The sequence below is a fragment of the Seriola aureovittata genome, chromosome 23 (assembly GCF_021018895.1).
Source record: "Seriola aureovittata isolate HTS-2021-v1 ecotype China chromosome 23, ASM2101889v1, whole genome shotgun sequence".
Lineage (NCBI taxonomy): Eukaryota > Metazoa > Chordata > Actinopteri > Carangiformes > Carangidae > Seriola > Seriola aureovittata.
This window is the reverse complement of record NC_079386.1, coordinates 7,640,991-7,660,643: the sequence shown is the minus strand read 5'-3', so window position 1 is coordinate 7,660,643 and position 19,653 is coordinate 7,640,991. Positions and strand designations below refer to the sequence as shown.

General features: G+C 41.0%; 1 protein-coding gene across 3 annotated transcripts in view; it reads right to left on the bottom strand.

Moving 5' to 3' along the window:
- The window catches only part of LOC130164746 (ADAMTS-like protein 1), a 93,767-nt gene extending 88,401 nt beyond the window's left edge, over positions 1 to 5,366 (bottom strand). Inside the window, exon 1 of one of the 3 annotated variants that reach the window (XM_056369685.1) lies at positions 5,044 to 5,366. In XM_056369685.1, coding sequence (XP_056225660.1) covers positions 5,044 to 5,097 — 54 coding nt within the window. In that variant the 5' untranslated portion in view covers positions 5,098 to 5,366. The remainder of the gene's footprint in view (positions 1 to 5,043) is intronic. The other 2 variants (XM_056369683.1, XM_056369682.1) reach the window with 2 other exon arrangements.
- Positions 5,367 to 19,653: the final 14,287 nt, after the last annotated feature.

Genomic DNA, 19,653 nt, shown 5'->3' with positions numbered 1-19,653 from the left:
CTTTTTGATACTGAAGCCTGAACAACATGCCCTCTTGCATACACTCTGGCACACGCAATGCAACATGATTCCAGCGAGTTATGCCATTTACTGGCACAGGCCGCTTTGGGCAGTCAGTCACAGCATGTTATTAGAACTCAGCATCAAGTGATTGAAAGACAAACAACACTATCAAGTTCCACAAGATTTTGGAGAGGACAAACAGCAAAAGCCGTAATTCTCCTTTTTCATTTCTTCGATGTTCACAAGGCCTGTTTACTCATCATTTCCTGATGTTAGGAAGTTTGCAATACAGATTTACATTGATTCACTTTCTTGGCGGGAGTTTAGAGTGGATCGATACCACTCTTATATCTGTACGCGACATATGAAGCAGCAGATGGTTACCTTGTGTTGGCACATACCACAGCATGTCATTTTTACACTTTGATTTTTGTACAGATTAGACAAATGAGATATGACTAATCCTTTAGCTAAAAATAATGTTCTGAAGTTAAAGACAAAAGCTATTTGTCGAGTTTCATTTATCTGCCTCTTCAATAGGAACAAGTCTAAGTCATCACTGGAATAATGAAAAAAGGGGAAACGGTCTTTTACAAATTACAAAACCAGAGACAAGCTCATCCCCCAGAAAAATTGTAGCCAGGTCTAATTTTATACTTTCTCCATTTGTGCCACATTTGCAAAATCTTTGATTAGGGATTTTTTTTTTTTGTACAATGGCTTCTTTGAACTGAAGGAACTGGCAGTGCTGGGATTTGCAATGAGGTAAAAGAAAAAATACAAATTGGAGATGAGTGTGAGACCTAAGCCTCGCTATTGGTTTATTGCAAATTACTGTAGAAACTGAACTTTTTCTTTGGGACTCAACACTCAATAGAAGCTGCCATCTCTTGTTCTGTTCTGCAGGACTTTTCCTTCATTGGCCCACTGAGAATGGTGTGAAGCTACTTCCTTTTGGGCCGGCTTTACAGGGATGAATGCCTGCTCTCTTGGTTTCCAGGATTGGAAGATTTGTGTCCCGACACACCTGAGTAGGACACACCGGAAAAATTGCTACTGTGCCAGGAACATTAAGGACACTGCATGAAAAGTGAAATAATTCTTGGGTACCTTTGCAATTTATGTAAACATGAGTACCAGTGAATTTTGGCCTTGGACTATGAGCAACATTGCACACATACACACACACTTCCGCACTTCCACACTAAGCAACCCTCAGTCTCACTCCACAGATTAAGCCCAGATGGGAACAATGAGATGAGTATGAAGGCTTTTGCTGCGTAACTAAAAACACTCGGTCTTGTTAACGCACTCCAAAAACTTGCTCCATCCATCCATCACTGGCCAGATGTTCTCTGAAGCCTTTTCCTCTACTCCTCAAGTGGGACCAATCCCTCTCAAAATTAATTCACTTCCCATTCCACTTGCGTCCACAACAAAGGCACTCCTGAAAGCTAATTGGATAGTTTGTGGTCTTTATGATCATGCGATCAAGCAGGGGAGCGTGTTTCGCAGAACAAGAGATGTTGTTGTTGACGGATGCTCACTTGGGACCATTTGCACGCTGTGACCCCACTTAATCCTGCCATTAGACCCCCAGGCCTCCCCGTCCTGAGGACTTCAATACACACTGCTGACTGCATTAAGACTCTGAGAGGGACCATTTCCTTGAATAAACATCAAAAACTGTTGGTTTTTTGGCTAATTTTCTTTTGAATTCCAGCTGAGTAATTAGAATAAAGGCATGTAGTGAAGCGAGAGTGGCAGCCAAACACTGTGAGGAAGTCTGGCAGCTGACTTATATCCATCAAATGTTGAAAACCGTAAAACATGTCATTTTCCACTAACTCCCAAAAGGAGCATAACCATCAGCTTCAATAGAGATATCACTGTCAAAGTCTGTTTGCCTGCTGTGTTTTATTTGCAGTTATTATGAAACTTACCCTAATTTATTCACCTGAAACTTTGTTGGGAAAAGAATATTTTTGTTAAGATTTAAGCGTCTGTCAGTAGGTGCCAAAAAAGGCCTTGTTAAGCGATCAAGTCATCAAAACACATTAAATACAGTTTTTGTTTCACTCTGTTTATTTGCAGTGGTAAGCTAACGCGCATTATGCTTTCACTGATATTTCTTGTCCAGCTTTTGCTTATTGATAAATACATTTTAATGTGAAAGCAGCAGCAAGCCTTTGCTGTCTAACGTTAGCTAGTTTAAAATTTGTGAATGTTCTCTCCCCTTTTTGTAGTCATCTCATTTGAAAGGAGGACAGAATAAATAAATGTATTATGTTTAACCAAGCTTCACAAGAGGAGAAGAAAACAAGGATTAACATACATTTTAGTAACTGTTAACAAACAGAACAGAGGAGCTACGTTGTTTGTTCACGTTAGCTTGTGCATCCTATTTGCACACAAAGGTTTACAGATTTTATATAGTTTGGAAAAAGAAGAACGCTGGTATCAGATTTATTTAACCAAACTTGGTAAATGAAACAAGAACTAACTTCTTTTTAACAATGAACTTTTAGCAAATGGGGCAGCTATGTTGTTGTAGCTAATAGTAAATTTGACACAGAGACAGATTTTACATTTTTGAAAAAGGACCACTGGTATGGCAACAGTTGGGTCAATGCATCCCTATCTGTAAGACAACATTTTTAACACTTAAGAAATATTCAGCTTTTACAAAAAAGTACAAAAAGGGCCAAACAATGAGAGGCACAGAGGCAAATGTGCCAAAAGAACAGAACAACAAGGATTTGCTTTGCTCCGTAGCTTTAGCAGCTGCCAAATCATTATTAAAAACCACCAACCTTGGTGCTCAGAGATGCTTGGGTGTCTTTTAAGGGTACAGCCTCCTACACACAGCCACCTTCAAATCCTCATCCAGCAAAAAGGAAAAAAAAAATGTTTCTGGAAGGTTCCACTTTGCTGCACAAATCAAGGCAATGGAGTGAGAGCAACAAGACCCTCCAAGAATCACTTGAGGTATGTCATTATGTCACCCACAAAGGAAGGTCTATTCCATTTAGGGTTGGAGCCATGGGCCATTTGGCCCACACACACATATCACACAACTTCCAACAGCCATACACACAAATATAGAGTCTCATTCTTTTGTCAAATGGTAATGCAGAGACTTTGACCTGAGAGTGAAGATGAAAAGAAAAGGCCAGCGCATAGCAAAGACCCCGGGAGGCAGCACTTGTTGATCCCTGGTCTCTGAAGCAAAGCAGTGGGTCACTCTGGTGTGTGTGAACAGATAAATGTCCAGTGCTGACTCACGCTGCACAGTCACTCCTTGCACAGATGGGAAATCTTGTCATGTGCTGGCAATCACTTGACCACTTGAGCAAAAACCCAACTGAGTCATTTTTCAGTCTCGCTGTGTGACAGAGACGCAAAATAATCAGACCACTGCCACTTGTAACACAGAAGTCAGCTTGAGGGCGTAACGCCTCAAACATTCTGGACACTGAACTGAACAGCTCATTTTGTTGAGAGCAATCATTTATAATGCACTTTCATCGCAGACTTAATGTAAGAAAGTTAACACACACCCTTCTGAGTACCACTAACATGATGAAAACATCTGAAACATACAAGTGACTCACTTCACATATGTCATTTTTATCTAATTTAGCTCTCAATATTATGTAATAGGGATCATTTTTAAGGGCTAGTCTATGCTAACTCAGTCAAACATCCTACTTCAGACCCTCAGCAGTTTTACACCGATGCTCGCACGCATACAAAGACGATTAATGTGCCATTGCAAGATTTTCTACCCAATATTTAGACTGTAACATAATCAGGCCAGCACTGGACAGTGGCCTGGAAATATTGCAAAGCCTCAAGTGCTTATCTGTCACTGACATTCACTGATTACAGTGTGGACGTGCTCAGCTGGACTATATGGCAGCCAGGGTGTCTAAAGCCCAAATCACCTTGAAGTGCTATTAGCACCTGTCGTGGTCATTTACACATGCTGACAGTGGCATCCCGCCCCTCTGTTTGAGCCCTGAAGTCTGTCTCCAGGCCAAACAACTGCTTTGTGTTCCACTTAAAACTCTTGCTCAGCTCTTGCTGTGCCGTTATGCAGCATGTGTCAGCTTTTACACAACTTGGCTTGCATTAGTGATGCATGTGTATGACAGGCCTGTAGGAGATAACATGTTGAAACCACTCGAGTGGTGATTAGTGCAAGCTGAGTGCACTGATTTAAGTTTGTTCAATCCAGGACTGATAAGCTGTGACCTTTCGAAGGATGACCCATGATCCATCTATTCAATTTCAGGTCTGTGAGTGCAAGGCAAAATGAAGTCTGCCTCTCCACTTCACAGGGCTGTTATGTAATTTCTACGTGACATTATTTAAATACACATTATTTGATTATCAAAGCATTCCAGTATTTTCAAATTGTCCATTACCATCAATCCAATGTTGTCTATGACATATAATCACTTCAGACTTGCGACAACAGCACACTCTTCCTAATCTCATCCACTGCAACTGCATTGGACTTGTTCCAGCATCACTGGAAGATGATGAAGAGCCCTGAACATCTAATCCATAACATTCATTTATGCATAATCAATCGAAGTTAACTAAATCTTTATTTGATGGCTTCATGTCAGGCTCTATTTCAGAGAGTTTCCTGGTGCCAAGTTATTTAGGTCCCAGTTATGGCTCCTGTATAAATCTGGAGCATCAAAGCAATCATGTAATAAATTATATATGGATGTAATGGGGAAAAAAACACTTAAAACCAAAGCACCCCAGTCTCTGTTGGGCTACCATAGAGGTTTTTCCTTTAGAAACAGAGGAAAGCTCAAATTAAAAGAAACAGGTGTCTCGTTTCTTTCTCAATAAATTGAGTAAAAGTTAAAAATTACAGAAGCCAGCGGTTATGTAAGTGAAGTAATCACAGTTTCATGGTGGGTCAACTTCACAAACACATCTGTCCCAAGCTGAAGTGACGCGCCTTCCTCTCAATGACTGGCAAAGTTGTATTAATTGGAAGAAAGCGCGGCAGCTTACCTTCACGCAAACAAGAAGAACCAGTCCAGTCGTGTAGAAACAGCCCCCTGTCATCTCTGACGCCGATAAGTTCAGTGTGATATCAAAGTGTGGAGAGACAACTCTGACTGCCCGCTCTCTATCTGTCCGTGTGTCCCAGTCTGCCCAGTCACTCAGGGAGAAATGGGTCCGCTCTCCCCTCTGCGCTGCGCTCCGGCTCCAGTTTACACAGAGAGAGAGAGAGAGAGAAAAAGGCAAAAGTCAGCCAAGAACTGCCGGAGACGACATGACACTTCACGGTCGCTTCCAGATATTTTGTTCCCCCAGCAAAACACGTTGCTGCTAAATTTATGTTTGCATACCAGGCGTGCGTCAGGAAAAAAGGGGCTCACCCACCTTACATTCTTAAAGAAACACACTCCCGGGCCGTTACGCGCTGATAGGCTGCAGAGACAGGCAGAGTTTTCAGTGATGCTTGGTGGTTTTCTGGCTGTGGGTGACGGTGGACATACTTTCATCCTAATGAAAGGCTGCACTGGCTGATATTTGCACAGTTTGCGGAGCAATTCACACAAAATAACCTGCAGGGCTGCCAGGTGAAGTGAGGTTGTTTGTAGTTTACTGAGGTTCTCATGCAGAAACGGTCTGTTTTTAATCTGTTCCCACTCAACGTGATTGTTCCAGACTTCTACTTCTGGTTGTGTCTGATTTTGCTACTTGTCCCTGCTCAAATTCTGCTCTGTTGTTTTTACTGGACCTTGCATAGAGCAGTTTGATCAGGACACATGTAAACAAGGCATGCACACACTGTTCACCTCAGCGGCCTGACTCATGTTTATATTCATAAAGATTGTGGTTTTGACAAAAGCATTCTAGGGGCTTGACACATATACATACTCATAAATAGACAGAAATGAATATAATGACCCAATGGTGTTCCCACTTTCTACTTCATGTGGACAGTGCAGAATCATGTGCATAGGCTGCAGTTAGAGTGTGCACCATATGGATGCAGATGATTGTGTGCTGTGCATCAGTTGAGGATTGTGCCTACTTTTCGCAGCTTTAGATTTAGTCACAAGTATGAAATGCATTAGTCTTTCAAGTTAGGCGCCCATGCTGCCAACCATGTGCCATTTAAGGTCAGGAAGAGTTTTATCTGAATCAAGCTCTGACTGCTTATGAACTGAGATCAACTGGATGGAATGAAACATTCATACTCCTGGCCTTTGCTGGCATATGATTGAAATCCACTGTTGTTTCTGATTTACCTTGATGAGACCCATGTCATTCCCTGGCGGCTTCAATAAAAATAGCAGTTTCCTCTGTTTTGAAGTGGATCATATTTTTATGTGCAGTTTAATGAAGGCCTGCAGTGTATCTTTGGACATGACTGCCTCCCACACACTAAACGTTGGTTCAAATTAGGGTCAAATGTTGGCCTGACCTGATATGTTTAATTTTGTGAGTCTAGTAAATGAACTGTAATCATAAACTGTAACAGAAAACTTATTTTGAGGTTTTTAGATTCTGTTATATTTAAGAATAAACTTTTCTTTTTTTTTTTTTTTTTTACTGATTTAACATGACCGCAACAGCAATTTTCCACTCTCTGTGAGGGGGGGATTTTGTATCATAATTGATAGATGGGGTCAGCAACTCCTCTTCCTTTTGATCCTATACCTTTATTATACTAAGAGACATGACGTTCTTTGAAGCTTAGCCCTCAGTGGTAGGGCATTAGGTCTTGCTTGTCGCTTTTGAAGCTGTCCAGGGCCACCATAATAACAATGTTCCTAGAAAATGTCAACGGTCCTCAGCCAAGCTCAAAGGGCTGAGGGAGATGCCCTTTGAGAGGCACACAATAGAACAGGTATGTACGGTATGAGCTACCTGAATTGCTGCCTGACACGCAGGCTTGAATTCAGCTTAATCTCTATTAACACACACAAACACAGGAATGTAAATGTTTATTTCCCCAGGAGTGGAACAATCTTTACCTGAACACTGAGATGGGGGTTGAATTCATTGCCTCTCCACCGCAGGGTTAAATTATCATCCTTAATAGCTGCTTGACATTCACAGCCTACCTGCTCATGCCACTCATCATGAAAAGTCCAGTGTCTTTGAAAGAGGAAAGACTCCGGGAGCCTCTTGTTGAACTTTGACCACCCCCGGCACCCTGAGAGCACCCCAGACACCCAACAAAGCCCAGAGCAAGCAGTAGATAATGCTTCAAGACATGAATAGTTTACATTCACTGTGACTGGCAGTGCATAGCTAAGCCACGTCCTCATGTTACAAATGCTGTTGCTCTTATTGATGGACATGTTCAGCGGGATCCCTCGCTCAAAGCTCCCATCAGCAGAGCTGCAAAATCACTGCCCTGGGCACAAATGTATTTTTAGGGACTCTACAAGCTTAAATAGCATCTGTCAGTTGTTTGCTCAACCGATCTTACAGGGACTTTTCTGTGTGGGAAGACAAATAAGGGGTTGAGGCAGCAGCTAATGACAGTCTTTTAGCTGAGATCTTTTGTTTGAATGCAATGATGGGCTGGATGTTGGACGCTCAGTGACACTGCTTTACGCTTCTAGGCCCAGCTACTACCGTCTGACTCTGCATGAACACACACGCATACAAGTATGACTTTACAAGTGCAAAATAGGCCCTTAGTATGTACAGTACTACATGTGTTGGTTTTCTAACTAAACATACTCGGAGCAGGTCAGTGCCCCCCTTATGAGTAAGTTTGTTGTTTCCCTTAGCTGACACCAAACAGGGGCGTTTGATCAGTGATATTTGGCCTGAGAGTCAAAGCGCTGCTTGTCACATGTGTTCAAAGAGAGGGCAGGAATTTGCCAGATACCAGCTAGAGAAAATGCCCTTCACGGGACACCAGCTAGCTTGTTTTTGCATTAAAGAGGCAGCCACTGTAACAGATTTAGCTCCCAAAGCAAACATCTCCAGAGCTGACACTTGGTGATTAAAGAGATAGTTTGCCATTTTGGGAAATAGTCATATTCGCCTTCTTGCCAAGACTTTAGATGAGAAAACTGATACCACTCTCATGTCTGGCTGTTATGAATATAAAGCTGCCGCCAGGTGACACTTAGCTTAACTAACCATAAACCCTGGAAACAGAGGAAAACAGCCACCTAAAGTAACAAACAACCTACCAGCCTGAAAGCACCTCTAAAGCTCGCTAAATAATTGATTAATGTCATTTCATGTAGCCTCCACTGGCAACCTCACAATGATAACACCGAGGAAGTTACTGTGCCTGGTCAAGATATAGTCATGCACATAATTCCCTGTAAAACCATAATTTTTCATTGTTTCACTCACGTTTAACTCAACATGTGATAGCCTTAGAGGTGCTGTTAGATGGGCTTTTTTTAACCTTTGGACAGAGTAAGGTTAGCTTCGTGCCCGTGTTTCCACTCTTTGTGCCAAGCTAACCTACTGGCTATTTGCTAACGGACAGATATCAGAGAGGCGACAATCTTTTCAGCAAATTCTCTGCAAGAAAGTGGAGCAAATTCCCCCAAAACTCAATGTGCTCTTTTAACATAAAGCACACAAACTCCCTTGAGTGCTGTTGTGGCACCTTGTTATAGCTCCCACTCCCTCGGCATGCAGTTTACCACCGCATGGTTGCCTTTCTCATCTGTCCCTGATTGCCTTTACTGCTCTGTGGAATTTGGCACACTATCTGTACGTGTGTGTGTGTGTGTTTGTACGTGTGTCTGCTCATGCTTGAGACTCCAGAGGAAACGAAAGCTCTTGCCATTGCTGGGCCACAGTGTCCCGGGAATGCCAGGCTTGCTAAGGGTACAGTAACCTGTCTGTCTGTCAGCGCAGATCTGTTTCAGCTGCAGGCTTTGCGCTCCATCAGGCATGTCATATCCACTGCATGCTGTTTGAGGGCATCATGCCACAAACCACCAGTCAAATATGTAGACAGTGGGCACAACACTCTTCACACTGTTGCCAGTGATCGGTCAGCTTGTCTGACAACCCATGGGTATAATTTTTCTCTCTTTCTGCAGGGAAGTATCTAATTACATACAAATCCTCGCTTACAGCTAAAACCAAATATGCCGGTGGTTGAATATTCATAAATATGCCTAATCTTTGGCTTCAAGTTCCATGCAATTAGATTAAGGCATCATACGACACAAATCCAGGATTTCCTATTAACTAAAGTTAACCTGGGATACAGTATCCGTGGATATTACAGCTCAGCACAAATCAGAAGAAAACAATCAAGCAGCTATAGTAAGAAAGAGACAGAGCAGCAGAAAAAAGGACACTGTTATGTTGTAGATGAGTGTGTCTTTTGTTTCGGTAAATCTGCTGCAGGCTGGTTGCTGGCAGAAGAGTTGAACAGAGAAATTTAGGGCATAGAGAACTAAACATCCCCTGGGATCAGTTTCATCCACGAGAATTGGGCAAATCCCTGAGTACATTCTTCACCTTGTATTTCACCTTCACCTTCAGTCCTCTTGGAAGATTATTCTGTCCTGCAAAGGCAGAGAGCAGTGCTACGGAATCAGCTTCAGCTTTTTGGTCCACTTTAATTTTAAATGAAGAAAATAAACTTATATTATTTACCTCATCGACAGGAATTAAATGTATCCGTATGTCTGTCTACTATGTATATTGAAATCAATAATAACATTAATTTACAATTTAATACATTTAAATGAGTGATTTAAAGGAAACAGAACCACATAAATCCTGAGTCAAAAGCTGAACTGGCAGCTGCTGAGATCTGCTAAGCTATTGTTAGTTAGCTTTGGCAGGAGTTTAGCCGGGTTTTGTTTTCGCCATCATGTCTGGATGTAGTTACTGCCTCAGTTAGTTATGTGGAATTACAAAGTGATTTACCAAGATGTCAGTTCATCACAATGAATATTTTTCAATTACAGGTAACAGCTAGGGGTAAATCTGTAAGTAAATTTATGTTCAGCTTTAGCAACAGTGAGCCTTAACTGACCAGAATTACACATTTCTATCATTTAATGGTAATATTTTTTTTTATACTGTAGTAAAAAAGATGTCAAAAAGTTTGTTTAAATCTTAACCAAGTTTGGAACAAATATTGAGTTCCTGTGTTTCGTCTTTGTCCCCTCATTTGACTCGACTTCCTGTATATGAATCTCATCGGTTAGACTATTATTTCATTATTAGTCAGGTGTTCTGAAAAGCTTTTGGGGCATACTGATAAACATGTGCACTTGATATTGTGTCACTACATCACAATTCACATGACTCATCTCTTTTATTTCCTGGATCGGGGGGAAAAAAAGTAATTGCTGAATGGAGATGGTAAGCACTGGCTCGCATTGAGGGTCATGCAACACTTCAACATCGAACCAGACCTCACAGTGAATTCTGCTCCTGCCAGTGTGGTCGCTTCAAATTTCAGCATCTTGTACTGCACTGGCTACCCATAGAGACCACCTGGGCAGAGCTCTGCTGCGGTGCATGTGTTCTGTTTATGACGTTGTATGTTCGTAAAAGAAAGAGAAAGACAGAGAGGGAAATGACAGACAGCTTGGCCCGGCTGTCAGCTGCCACTCGGTTCCCATTATGGATTCTCTCATGTCCAGGCACCGTTCCCTTGGTTTCTCCAAACTTCAGCACGCCTCAGGTACTGTTTTGGAGGCCAGCTGAATGTCCGTCTGACAGAGAGGCTGCAAACGAAAAGCCCGGAGAGAAAGCAGAAATGAAGCAAGGGCCCATTTCCCACGTTGTTCTTGGCTCCTGTCTACCCCCAAAGACTTAAGCGAACACTTCCAAAACAAAGAGATTGTCTGTGTAGGTGCCCAAATAGCCAGCCCACGCATATATGCACACTTGCACACAGACAGAGACACACTCACACACTGGGACATAAAAAATGTTATTCTAATTCCTTCTAAGTGCCTATTTAAGCAGCTGTTTTCTGTAAACACTGGCTCAGACAGCAGAGCTCGGACATTTGGTTTTAGATCATTCTCAATTATATCATAATTACTAGGACTCGGTCTGGTTGTCAGCAACAGCACCCAGAAAATATAGCTGTGAATTGCTGCCCCTTTGCCAGGACAAACAGCCGGCCTGCTAATCCCAGCACGGCTCTGTGAAAATGGCCTGTGACGGGATATTGTCGAAACACGGCCGGGTCATGTGGGACAGCGTTGGAGCCGCATGAGGGAAAGCCTTCTGTGGTCATTGTCTCACCTCCTATCTGACCCATTCAAAGCATGCGCCCTCACAATTATATCTGTGCCTCACAGGTCAGTGACCAGAACAACGCTCTTCCAGCGATGCAATGTGAGACTTGGTTTTTTTCCTTCCAGAGAAAATCATTACTGAAAATCATCATCATGGTGGAAGTGGGGTCAGGGTGTGGTCCTGCAGGAGCGAGGAGGATCTCATTTTCAAAGCAAGACTGGTCACATACTGACCTTCTCTCACACTTTTAACCCTGTACAGTTGTTGACTCATTTTCTGACTAGATCCTCTCAGTGGGAAATGTGGACGGTTAACTAGGATGTTGTAGTTAATGAGCCGAAGTCATTATTTGAGGATTATATCCGACAGGTGCACAGAGCCCTGCTTAACAAGACTCTTGTCTATGTTGTTGCTACAAATCTATGGTTAATACCCTGCTAAACAAATATTGTCTGTGTAGATCCGTGATTTATTAAAGGCTGAAGTAATGGTTATTTCAAGAGGGGCAGCCATCATCTTGTTAAGATGTAATTCATTTCTGCATGCACGACCTCTCCAGCTCCATTGCTGGGATGAAGCTGGGAAGAATAATAGTTCCAAATTTGGCAACAGGGCTAGAAGACTTTTTGTAGCTGTTTTGGCCCCCAGATGTTGAAATTCTGGTGTAAATTCCCTCTAATAAGAACAGAGCCAATAGTTAGTTCACCCCTACTTGATCAAAATGACACCCAGACCTTTCCTGACGATGGCAGCGCTCTTCGTTTCATGTCCTTTTCCAGGTTGTTCCCGTAATAACTGCTATAATTATACTGTATCGTGTTACTAAGTGCTTTGCTTGTGCAAATATGATTTAAAAAAAAAAACTTTTAAATACAGCAAAAAAAGGCTTTAACCTGAGTAAACACAAGCAGTGATAAAAGATAATGGTGCCTTTCAGCAAACAGCTGCAGCCATGACTGTAATGTCTGTAAACAAATCAGTGACACGACTCAAATGAAGATCTGCAAAAGAGAGACAAATGTTATCTGACTTATATCCCCTGAAATATTTCTGTTGGACTTAATGGAAATGAAAATAAAAATTTGATCGCAAAAAAAAAAAATATTATCTGACTTATAAGAATTTGACCTTCAGCTGTTTATCTTGGATTGGCCGTCCTTTAATTTAAGCTTTTTGAAAATATTAAACACAAAATAAAACTAAACTTTTAGTAAATGACTGTGTGGCTGCCCTTAAAATAAAAGTCAACTCCTTTAAAGAAAAAAGGTTTTCAGCCTGGGTTCTTATTGTAATAATAATTGTGTCATGCTCTATATTCAATGTATGTAAAGCTGAAGTTTATTTGGAAGTTTTTTGGTGGCTGTGATGCCCTGACATACATTGCGTTTCCAAAAAAGAGAGGTGGGAAGTGCAAGGTTAGCATGACCATAAGAGGCTGCATATCACATATAGAGGATCTTTAGCAGGCGATTTAGAGAACTCTATGGTGTATCTGTAGTTTGACTGACAGTTGTTAACGTACAGTGCAGCCATCTATCAGTTGTCACTGAGGCTGCACTGTCTGACACTGTTTGAGGGTAGAGTTAACCAAAGCATACCGATGCACCAAAGACACGTCCCTTTCTTTCTCCCCTGCTCTAAAGCCACATCTCGACCTTCTTCCCTCATGATCTAAAGAGCATGAAAGGACAGTCACTCTCCCACCCTCTTTCTCCTCCTGTCTGCGCTCTTTCTTCACACAGCGCCTCTGACTGTGTGTGATCCGGAGGTGTGACACTTTCCCAGTAGCCCACAGATATCTGTTACCCAGCCAGGAGCTTTGGCATGCTGCCCACGGCCCTACCTGTCTCAGAGGGCCACAATGGCAGGATGCCGCGTCAGTCCAGCCAGAATCTCTAACCCCGCCGCCACCTGCACGCCAGCAGACCCCAGGGGAACCGGAGCAGAGCAGAGCATCCATGACTGATCTCTCTTTTCATCTCGACTGTCTGTCAAATGAGAGAAGAAAAATAAAAAGGCCTTAGATCTTTACTGGCTTTTTCCTCTATGGAGCTGTGCACATGCTGTATTCAAGGATATGTTTACTCTTTCATCTAATTGTGTTCTGATTTGCATTTTCTGTCTTTTTTCTGTCTCCTGTCATTGTTCCCTTCTACTGCATGTATGTCACTTTAATGCTTCATTCGTATTGTGCAGGAATCATTTTAACAAAATAAAAAGGTACTAGATGTAATCAGAGCTGCCCACATCTAATAAAATACCTTGCAACCCCATAAACGTAACCATGCTGGAATCATCAGCAGTATGATATACAGTACACCAGTACAATACCAATGCACAGGCTGTGATGCCACATGCTCAAGTCGAGTAAGAACTTTGTCTACTTTGCTGCCATCTAGTGGCCGAAATTTGTAAATACTAGGAAATAAGATCACAAAAAATCAGGAAGAGGCCCAGCAGTGATGATCACATAACAGTGATACTGTCACAACATGTGCATAGTTATTCAATATACTGTATTTGATTTTTATTATTTTAAAGGAGCTTAATGTCATACACATTTAATCAGGTCTTTGAATTGGAATTAAATGACTCCAGCTAATGGTGAAAATATTCCTGTCTGTGAAGAATGAGGTAATAGTCACTACTCAAACAGCTCAGCTGAACAGATCAACTCTGTTTCTGTCCTCGTATTAATATCCTGTATCACTTCATTCACAGTTACTTGGCATCCATTCAAAATGTGTTAAAAATTAATCCCAACATTTAGTGTTTCTGTTGTGAAATCATCTGCCCTGAGTGCAGAAACAATGTCATACTAAAAGTTTAACCATTGAACTTTTCTCTTAATCTGACAGAGAGATTTCCACATAATTTAAAATAAGTCAAATTAGGACACTGAACCAAAAATGAGCCTTATTGTGTCACTTTGAATCAGAGTGTATTTACAGAAGGTGGAAAAGAGCACTGCATGGAAACAGTTCTCAACTAAACTGTGGCAGTTCTAATGAACTGTGCTGTTCACATTGTAGTTTGAACTGTACAAATTATTGAATTCTTTTTCATGTGGTCCAGGTTGTTGGTTGCTTCATTAATGGGCTTGTTGTGGTGAAATGAAATGATCTATCTCATTAACTTGAACATTTAGTCACTCCAAACAGCCCATACAGCTTGTTCTGAAAGGCAATTATATTATATTGTAACCAGTACTCTACATATTTAAAACATGTCTTCACTGAAAGCGTGGATTTCAAAGCTCATGATTTTAAGCACCCACACAGAATCATTTTCATGCTCCATAAACTATAAACATTTCCAGGTTTAAAAAATGTTGAGCCTGCAGTCATCATTTAAGCCCATTCATTTTAGAACAAGACATTATACCTCCTAAAGCCAAGAAATATTATTGATTTGATGATGTCACCCTGGTGAGTCATGATCAACTGGTTGCACTTTGATTGCACTTGAAATCACGTAAAGGCCGATCAAGGTAATTAAGAGAATATGACATGGACAATAAAATATGATCAGATCAATGTCCAGTACAACGTGGCATCTGTCACAGTGTGTGTATGTGTGTGTGTGTGTGTGTGTGTGTGTGTGTGTGTGTGTGTGTGTGTGTGTGTGTAGGCAGGCTTACATAGGCCTACTGTGCGTTTTCAGTGGATTGTCATTCAGTCTAAATTTTAGAATTCTTCAGTAAATGAAAACTTATGTAAAATGTTTGGCATGAACTTCCTTCCTGTAGAATTAGACTATAAATGGAAGAATCTGTCTGTCTGCATTTCCATTTTCTCAACAACCGCTCATCCGATCGACTTCAATCTTGGGTGTGTCGCTGAGGACCCATGGATGTGCAGTATTTTAGGGTGAGGGGTTTTCAGCATTCCCGGTCCCCTGGAGAGAGGGGCTTCTGACATTATCCAGACACTCAGACCCTTCAAGAGTCCTCGGAGGGAGCTAGTGGATTGATGGACTGATGGACAGACTGACTGACTGATTGACACTTGGACTTACTTGGACTTGGATTATGTGACACTAGCTGGGGATAGATGTAGCAATGATAGGTAATTTGTTGAAATAAGATCCAGGCTATCCAATTTATGTTCCTTTCTTTCTGAAAACTACCCACCAAACGTTTCCTTCAAAATACAACTGTATTCTGTGCTGGGCTAAATTAAAGACTGATTATTCCAAATACTGTCATCCAGTACTGTTTGTAGAGTTTATAAAGTGCTTTTTTTCCTACGTTGAACACCTCAGCCATGCTACAGGTATCTGGTATGTACCCAGAATGACAAATTTTGCCTCATTTTATCCTTGACTGATCAGATATTCAAAACAACTCCATGCAGGCTTTAACGTGACATAGCTTGAAACCTCCTGAACCTGGATCAAGTCAGGTCATTCAAACTGAACTTTATCAAACATCATAAGACTTTCACAGCAAATCCTCAATCCCAATATCTGAATGATTCAAATCAATTCTGTGATGTCAGCAAGATAGCTATGAGCATGTTCTCATTTTATGCATTATATACACACAGTATTTACAGTGGCAGCATTGTGCTCAGCATGAAAATGCAACCAGATAAAACAACCTTATGAATTAATTGAACGGACAGACACAAATCTTGATTCTGCAAATGTAGCCCACAGATATGATGGTCTACTGAGTTATGTGCACACTGACAGCAATTTCAGTGTTTCCTGAAAAATAAATTTTCTCTGCCCCTGGCCACAGATGCTGCATGACCAATGTGGCATGCTGAGCTCATTTTGGGGTGAGGTAAAGTAAAATTTAGGGAGCAGTATATTTCCATCTTTGGAAGAAAGTTTCTTGCTGAAGTTTTAGCTCATTAAACTGTCTGTTATTTATGAGAGGAGCTGCTGTGATTGGCATTATTGATGCTTCCTGCTGCTTAGACCAATGTTTTATCATTAAAAATAAAAATTGAAGATAACCATCAGGCATAACAAACAAATCCTGGTGGGTAGAACAGGAGATTGGCTGCATGAATGTGCACTTAACAAAGCAGCAGAAATGATGCAAAACATGGAGCAATATCTCAAAGGAAAGTTTCCAACATCCTGTGGAATCTATGCCACGAAGAACTGAGGCTGTTCAGAGGGCAAATGGAGGAACGATCCAGCATTAGTAGGTGTTCCTTTTAAAATGGCAGGTGAGTGTACAGTATGGATTTGAAGAGAAGGGTCTGAGAGACAGCTGACTTGTAATATTCCAGTTTCATTTTCAATTATAATCTTTGATCTGTAACCGATACCCTCGGAGGATACTGTAGGTGCCATAATAATACTGGTGAAAAGCCGAAGAAACTGAAATAATGACCAGTTTTGAAACCTGTTAAGACCACGCCAAAAATATTCCCCTCTTCATCGCAGTGAAGAGGTTTGTCTCTTCAAGCAGCTGCTGATATGATAAACAGAGTGAGCAGACTTTTCATCCCATTACAGTGGGAGGAATAGATCAATGTCATGGTGCCATAATCCCTATGGAGGATGTTTGTCATGTTCTCTGTATCATCATCTAATGGGTGTATGCAAGTGTAAGAGGCAGTGTCTACTCCGTCATTCTTCACAGGAACTATTGAGACACTTTCAGCTGCGAATGTTGACAGACTGACAAACAGCTTGTTTAAATGAAAATAAAAACATGGACCAAAGAAACCTCAAATTCAATCTCAAAATGAATGTAACTGTCAAATAATAGAAGTATTAAATAGTCTTAAATAAACTAGAAAAAGAATTACAAGTACTTCAAAATGACTACTTCCCATGTGTAGTTGTATGAGAAAGTGTAAGTGTAACTTTATTTAAAGATAAGCTCTGAGTTTCTCATTTGTCAAACACTTATCTCGATCATAAACTTGGCTTTATCATTAAATACTTGGATTGGAGCTGAGCACAGCTGTTTTGTTCCATATTTAGTTTTGGCCTTCTTGCCCCTTTAGCATCATGTTGTTAATGCAGTGATCTTCTCAAAATAATTAATTACACCAGCAGCAGATGGCCACTTCAATATGAGAGTGAGGTCATGTACAACATGATTGCCATCCTGTTTGTTTGCTCTAATGACTGTGCCATTAAATATAATAAGTCCAAAACTGAAAACTGAGTATTTTTTTTAAATATTTTGTGCGTCATCATCATCATCAAATTCAAAACAAGGTTATTAGTTTGAACTGTGGCCAAGAGACAGGGGATGCTAGCTGGCACAGAGGGCACTGGAGGTCAAAAGCAGAGGGGAGGAGGAAGGTTTACAATCTAATGCACAGGCAGAAATAGCAATAACAGGAACATCAGACGTGTCAGTTGCTTAACTGAAACAGAAAAAAACATGACCTCAGTGACTGAACAACAAGTCAACATGCAAATGTGAGTCACCATTTCTTGGGATCATTTTCCACCCATGAGAAGGCAACAAAACAGCAGTGAAGGAGGCAGGGAAGACGGGAAGGAAGGGTCAAAATAACTCAAATAAAGGTTTGTTGCTGTAGTGAGTTAAATGCTCCTGTTGGTATGATGCTCCTCTTGACCAACACTGGGCAGCTCACTCTTGTATTCAGCTTTGTGGACCAGTAGGAGGATTGGTCGACATACAATAGGTTTGTTCAGCTAGTTAAAAAACGTTCCAGACACAAACACAACAGGAAAAATATCCAACATACACCTCTTCAAACGCACACAACACCTCTTCAACACACTCTGCAGATGTTCCACTCCACTGAACATGACTGGTTCGAGATCTGAACAAGTTGGAAAAACTAAAAGAGCCTGTGGTTCATTTCAGCCAACATTTTCATATGGGGTCTATTTGAGTTCTACAGGGACTGATAAATGGGCCCCAAAAGGGTTTATCTACAGAATCCAGGGCCCCAATGTGTTAGCCAAGTGGAGAATCTGAACTAAGCCCATGTTTCCTCATCTGGCTTCCAAAGAAACTGAATTAACACTTTATTTACATTTTTAACAACACATAGAAAAAATCCTTAGAGAAATGAGCACTGACACATAGAAAAAATACTGAAAAGCTCTCAAATTAGAAACAGGGCCACACATCTGGCTCTGATGAGCTACTGGCAAACACAGACCTGTTGATCTGTGGGTAAACCACTGATGTATGGTACTATTCAGGCCATTAAATCAAGTGTTCAGAAATGAATTAGGGAAGGTGTTACTCTGGTCAGATTTCTTGTATTAATTTAAAATATCACGTAATGTTTGTCAAAAAAATAGCTTGAGAGCGAATGTGCAGCTACACTGGCTTCCTCCCAGGGTGAGCAAACAGTAAAATAAAATGAACTGGGCAGACTTTTGTGTTCAACATTATCCTCAGACATTCATATGTGGTAACAACTGCAGTGGATGATCAAAACCACAAGACTACAAAACCACATCATTGATTAGTGGGATAGTTGAATAGAATGGAGCCATTGATAATGTTATTAGTTACACGCGTGTTTGTCTTACTGTGACTAATCACAGTGTCTGCTGGGAAAAAAGCCAGACATTGCTGGAACATTTTAAAGACATGTTATATATACTGTTGTCCATTATCTTCATAGACTGTTAATACAGACTCACATGTGTGCATTCAGATTTCTGCAAGCTACTGTATCTCATGATTGCCAGTTAAACCAAAGGTTAATATTCGTGAGGCAATGTTTTGCCCTTTAGCAGAAAATACCAAACTTAGTGGTCTACATTACTGTGTGGAATAAACTTCCGAAATTGTTTCATTCTTGAACATTGTGTTGGTATTATCTTCATTGGTATCATGGAAAAAATAGATGACACAAGGCTGTTTCAAATGTTTTTCTTTTTCACTTGTAAAATGATTCGTTTTGTGTATTATATGTGATCTGGATGGATAATACAAGTGCATGTAAAGTACATTCTGACATAGCCAGCATGGCTTTATCTGGGGCAAAAATAAACAATCCAGGTGGGAGCTGATCCTGGATTGTCCATCATCTTATCTAATGATCATTACAAACCCTTAAGGAACCATATAAATCATATGGGTTTGAGCTAAAATATGACACTTAGCTGTAGCACTTTGCCTGAATAGACACCAACTGCTAAGTCCTGTCAGAGCCCGTGTAGTTAAGGTTGGATTACCAACCCTGCAAAACTGGAAACTGCCTCAGATTCACTGTGTGGCTGTTGGGAATTTGATTAAGTCAAAAATTGTTTGGGAAGATGTACCTCTAGTCAAAATTATAAGGAGCAATGGTTGGTCTTTAGAGCTGTAAGCAAAAGCACAATGTAATTGAAATTCCATATGTACTCTTGGACTGTGTGCACTACTGCTGATATAGTAGCCTATCAGGGGAGTCAAATAGAGGGCCCTCTGCTAAATTTTGGCTTCAGGTGTGTGTGCAC